The sequence below is a fragment of the Caloenas nicobarica genome, chromosome 2 (genome assembly GCF_036013445.1).
Source record: "Caloenas nicobarica isolate bCalNic1 chromosome 2, bCalNic1.hap1, whole genome shotgun sequence".
Lineage (NCBI taxonomy): Eukaryota > Metazoa > Chordata > Aves > Columbiformes > Columbidae > Caloenas > Caloenas nicobarica.
In genome coordinates, this window is record NC_088246.1 from 69,989,155 (window position 1) to 69,994,909 (window position 5,755).

The following is a 5,755-nucleotide window of genomic DNA, read 5'->3' on the forward strand; positions in this document are numbered from 1 at the left end:
CCTTTATCATTCAGTCCATAGCTCCATAACTCCATACACTTGAAAACTATAATTTCGCTCTAAGTTTTCTTCTTACATATGTGTCTATATGTACATACACACACATATAGATGCATGATTATAACATGAGTGTCAAGAAAAGCAGAGCCTTTGCATTTCCCCATTTTTCCCTATGTTTGCAATAGAAAAAAACCTGTAGCTACCATCCGTGCCATCTACAAAAATTGGACCAACTTGATTTCAAATCCTCTTGACAGTCACAACCACTTATGCCCTGCTTTTCCCAACGGCATTTTTCATTCTTATCAGAGTCGGTTTGCTCTGAGAATTTATCGTTAGGCCACGCATTCAGTCTTCATGCAACAAACCCCTCTCCCTCTTACGCTGCCTTTAAATTACTGTATCTTGTGCCTGATCCAAAAACTATGGTTGCACCGCTCAACTGCTCCTTCTCAGTTTTTACTTTGCTGTGCACAGGAAAACAAATTTGCAGCTGTGGCATTGACTAGACCTAGTCACACACAGAAACATTAAATATTTCTTACTTTTGTGCTCTTCCAGGTCAAAAAGTAGCCTAAACCATGCAACATACAAGCAAGCCTTACAGGGCCTGATTCTATTTGTAGAAAGGTAAATCATCAGTAATTCCTCTGAACTCAGCTAACCAAGACATGCTAATTGCCACATCTAGAGTGCCATCAACTCACAATGGTGACAGAGAGAATTCAAGGTATTAAACATTTTGAAGGACCAGGCATTAAACAGAAACCTTAAAGTCCTAGTATCTCCTAACAGAACTCATTCTGTGAACTCAGAAAACAAACAAACAAAAAATCCCAAACCCAACAGTTAACCATTTCAGGATTTTTCTGAAATTTGTATTAGTCATTGAAGGTCCAATTCCTAATAGTCAGGAGTAAAAATCTGTCTTGATAGCTAAAGTCACATAAACGAAATTCTGCAGTGTAGCCACCATAGAGTAGATGTGCATGAAGTTGGTCAGGAAATTTGCTAGGAGGACCAATGGGTTGGAAACATGGTGTGGTGGTAGAGATGCTGGGAGGGAGCGTAAGCGTAAAAGAACATAGCTAAGAAAGTCTGCAGAGCTCTGAACCCTTGAAGAGAAGCCCCAGGTGCATGCACACTGGAATACGTGCATCTAGAGAAGAGCAAATGTGTGGCTGGGTCCCTGGGAGTACTCATTAGCAGGAATATCTCAGAGGGAGTTGCAACTATATGACAAGTGGGCTTCTGCTTAGGGAAAGTGTTTTGGAGACATGTTTTTAGCATGGGGAAAAAAAAAAAGGTTCCCCATGTTACAGAATGCAAAAAAAAAAAATATCCGTGCCCATTGACCTCCCACAAATATTTTTGCTATAACAAGAACTGGAAAAAGCAATGATAGCTTGTCTTCTTGTAATATTAACCAGCAAAGTGATTTCATTTGCTATACATGATAAAAAACAGATATTCCAAAACATGAGATGCTGTGGATGAAGAGATGTTATACTTTGACCTGACAGGTGCCTGCTATACTAATTTATTCTCAGGTGGATCTTGCAGCCTTGACTCACATGATCAAGCCAATAGAAAGCAAAGGGTTACTCATATGAATAACGGCAGCAGCTGGCACCAAGTTTGGCAATTTTGCTTTATCTCTTTCTGCAACCTGGCCTTCAAAAATCAGCACATAAATTTTATTTCTGTTATTTAGCTTAGAAAAAGAGGGAAAAAATGAAGCCAAATAAAAATAGAAGGACCATATAACTAGGGCCACTGCTCCCATTTAGTGGGATGGACAGCAATAATAATAAATAAGAATACAAAGACAGGACAAATCAACTATGCTACACATGTGGCAATACATCTTATTTTACTGTATTTGTTATCAAGATGACATGCAGTCTAGAACTTCATGGCAAACACACTGGCAAAAGCCATAAACCATGAGAATAACAAGGCTCGAAGGAACAAGGCTTACAAAGACAACCCCAAGGGTGACTTTCTTAGATACTAGTAAATAAATCCCTAACGGCAAGGAACTGAAGTACAGCAGCCCTAGCAACCACACTAGCACCCGAATTGAGGTCTGGAAGAGCAAAGATGTGCAGTTCCACACTGTCCAGTTGTGGGACACAGTTGCAACAGAGTCAAAACTCGTAGGCCTGTAAAACTCCACCACAGGGGTTGAGTTCAGAGTCTGGGGACTTTCTCTTTGTACTTCCATGATTGTTATAACCAGGCAATTAGAAGAGGTGTGAGAAGGGCTAACCAGAGATGCCAACCTTTTGGGAGTCAGCAGCAGTTCTGTTGGGTTGTCTGGTAGGCACTTCTTTCCCTTTCCCCCACAAGCTAAATTCAGGAGGATGTTGTTGTCATCAGGAAGACTACTAACCTCATCGTCTGGCAGGCACGTTTCAAACCTGCAAAATGGGCATACGATGACTCCTTGTGGGGAATCACCGAAGTCTATGATTTTGCAAAGGCATTTGGCACATACTCTGTGACAACACTCCAGCACTTTTGGTTTTCTCTGCCGCAGGTTATAGCGGTTGTAACAGATCTTGCACTCAAGCTCATCTGAGCTCTGGGTCTCCACAGACTCCTCTGGCAGTTGACTGGTCATTTCTTCTGGTATTTTTCAGACTTGTCGAAAGAGGAGGCAATGGATGAAGAGGTCACTCGGGCTTATTTTAGAACTATTTCCTGATTATCGTATCACTCATCTCAAACAGGAAAAGAGGAGATGATGTTGTCAGAAAAGCATCAGCAACCATCATCCATTTTCAGCTTCTGCTAGGGGTCGTGCACTGTGTGTCCTTTACTCTGAGCCAGGCACCCATCTGAAAAAGATGACGTGGAATTTCTGTGGAAGAAAAGAAAAAAACTTTAGCAGGTGAAAAATGCAAGTTTCACTTTTTACAAGCTTATCTTCCTTTACTAAAAATACCTCTGGGGTTCTTACTTTCTGTGGTGCGTAGGGCCTATACTAAGTTTTATCAGCATGACTGCTGTATCATGCTGCATGCATTTGTTTTAGACTTGTGCCTTTGACTGGCTCAGCCCATGAAGTTCTCACCAGAAGCTGCAATCTAATCACTGATCTGTGACCGTTTGTTTAAATCCTGGTTTCCTAAGGAAATGAGACTTGACCCCTGGAGCGTTTTGTCTTCCTAAGTAACTTTTGAACCTGCTGTCCAGTTCCAAACAAATCAGCAGAGGGGCAGCAGTACTGCAGATAATTAAATTTCTAAAAAGGTAGTGAACACTGGCAGTTGGGCAGAGGAGAGGGAGGGGTATTTATAATAACTGCCATTTATCCTGGAGGGCAATGGTCAGCCAGCACACATCCAGCCTCTGCTGCCAACAGGCAGAATGCTGCCTGCTGCTCAGCTAGAGAGGAGGGCAACACAGGAGGCAGCTGGGGATGCTCTGGGGAAATAGCGGTTTTGGGGGTGGAGTGGGTATTGTACTGTAAGGAGATGTGTGGGTCCTTAGGTCAACTTGGGAAAAGCTCAGGCTTCATTAATTTTGCTACTTGTGGAACAGCTCTGTCCATTCACTGCATGGACACCGAAAACAAGGGTTCTTTAGCTTGCAACAAAAGCCTCCTTTAATGTGTGGATGACAGGGTGAAGGGTAACTTGGCTCTCCAGGGCATTTTCCAGATGTGCTGGCTTTCAGGTGGTTCATGGTGGTGACAGCTGTTTCACACCTCATCTGGGAGGGACCTGCGGCACACCTGTGCTACTGCACTCCCCTGTTGTGCAGCGCTTTTTCCACCAGACCCATCAGCCTCCCTTAAATCATGTTTTGTCATATTTTGTAACCATGAATTTTCACGACTTCAGGAAACAGTCTACGTGTTATAAATGGACATTAACGAGGACTAGATGCTCAGGGGAGCAATAACTACCAGCATTTACAAACCAGCTCTATCTGCCAGAGGATATAAACCTCTCCCAAATTCAGGCATATGCTTGCTCACAAAGATCGGGCTGGCACTGCATTTTGCAGGCTTTCAAACTCATCCCTCACTGCTAGAGTAGCAAGGAACTTGCCATGGTCAAATGATGGGGGTCAGCATGTGTGTCCAGCTGCCTCCTGCATTATCAATAAATGGCAGGCACACAGAATATACATTAAAAAGATGGCCTGTTTCAATAAACCTGTTTCTTGACTATTAGTTTCGGTAAATGTTTCCCTTTTTCTTGGGATGTTTTTACTCACTCCTAGCATTCAGATCTTTGTCCCCTTTTCGAGAACAAGGCAGAAAGTTCTCTCTTTTAAGCAATGTGCTCCTTCTTTCAATATATTTCACCTGCCAGCCATCAGGTACACTAAAGTCTCTTTCACGGGCCTCTTGTTCCTGCTGTGCTTCAAGTATCTTCCATTCTCTCTCAACTTTCTGCACAATGTAGCTTCTCTTAGTATCATAACTTCTAAAGCTCACCTCCTGGATTTTAAACCAAAGATGTTACACTTCAAACAATGCAATAATGAAGAAAAGATGACAACATAATGAAGAAAAAAAAGTATTTCTATATGAATTTAAAACAGACAGGGCCCCCTCCTCGTTCAATTTTCTTAACATTTTTCTGCCTCTTCCAACTTATTTCTTTAAAACTTTAAGTTTTCATCTCTGCTTTACTGTTGTTTTTATTATTTGTACCATGTATTTGTGGTGTGCTCCATTAGGCAAAGCAAACTCAAGAAGGTTGATCCATAATTTTCAGTGTGCAAGCTAAACATTTTATAAGAGACAAAAAGTACCTTTTACAGATTTTATTACCTATCTTTTATCCTTCATTACTCCGTGTGCTTCCTTATTAGTTTCTATGACTCTTTTTGTTTAATTCCAAATATCATCTTCTAGGTGACTCTTAGGCATGTATAAATGTCATGAGATGCTAACTTTCCGAAGGATGAAGAAAACACAAAATGAACCTAAAAAAAGTGAAATGCCAGCCTACAGGAAGGCAAAGCACCCCTGAAAATAAGCCAAACGAAACAAGTGATGGTTTTGAACTTTTATATCATGAGTATCACTCGTCTTCTGTACCTGAGGTGAACTGGGATTGCTAACACATTCATGCTTCACAGCTAAGGCTAGCAAATGTTGTCCTATGACATAAAACTAGATTTTTGATTAAGCAAAAATCTTCTAGAAAATGTGTCTGCTTCTCATGGAAAATTGTGTCATTTCTCTGAAAACTCCCAACTAGAAAATGTTTGTATTTTAGTGTTTATCTTTCTAATGAATATTTCCAGGTTTTCACACAAAACAGACCACTTTCCAACCAATTCTATTAAGACATGGATCACTTCTACTTGAGTCAGTGTTCAAACTGAAAGTAAACTCCTGACTCTATCCCCTTTAAGTGGCCAAATTTAGCATCAATACAAGGAGTATCTGGGACCATTAGCTTCACTTCCAGAACACAATGATCCTCTTATTGTAGTTTGTCATGGACTATTCTACAAATTCTTTTCGAACTTTTTTTTTCTTATTGTCCTCTACAAGGACTACTCTTTCTCTCTTCACAGAGCTTCTTCAAAACATATCCATCAGTAAGAAAACATCACTGACTGTTGTTTGGGGTTTTTTTTTGTGTGTTTTTTTTTTTTTTTTTGGCTAAGTTTAGATGTTGAATTTCTCCTTATGTATTCTAGTGTGATTACTGCTTACCACTGTTCTTCATCTGTACATCTTTTCCTCTGAAAATTAAAATTTAATCACTAATTCCTATTAATG

At 40.5% G+C, this 5,755-nt stretch overlaps 1 protein-coding gene across 1 annotated transcript; it reads right to left on the minus strand.

Annotated features, from left to right (window-relative positions):
* Positions 1-1,888: 1,888 nt before the first annotated feature.
* Positions 1,889-2,626, minus strand: RNF182 (ring finger protein 182). Its single transcript, XM_065629937.1, has one exon. It carries the CDS (start codon positions 2,624-2,626, stop codon positions 1,889-1,891), a length of 738 nt encoding a protein of 245 aa, XP_065486009.1.
* Between the last annotated feature and the right edge of the window lie 3,129 nt (positions 2,627-5,755).

Excerpts from the sequence above, each read along its gene's own strand:
- RNF182 (XM_065629937.1), bottom strand. The coding sequence starts at position 2,626 with ATGACCAGTCAACTGCCAGAGGAGTCTGTGGAGACCCAGAGCTCAGAT.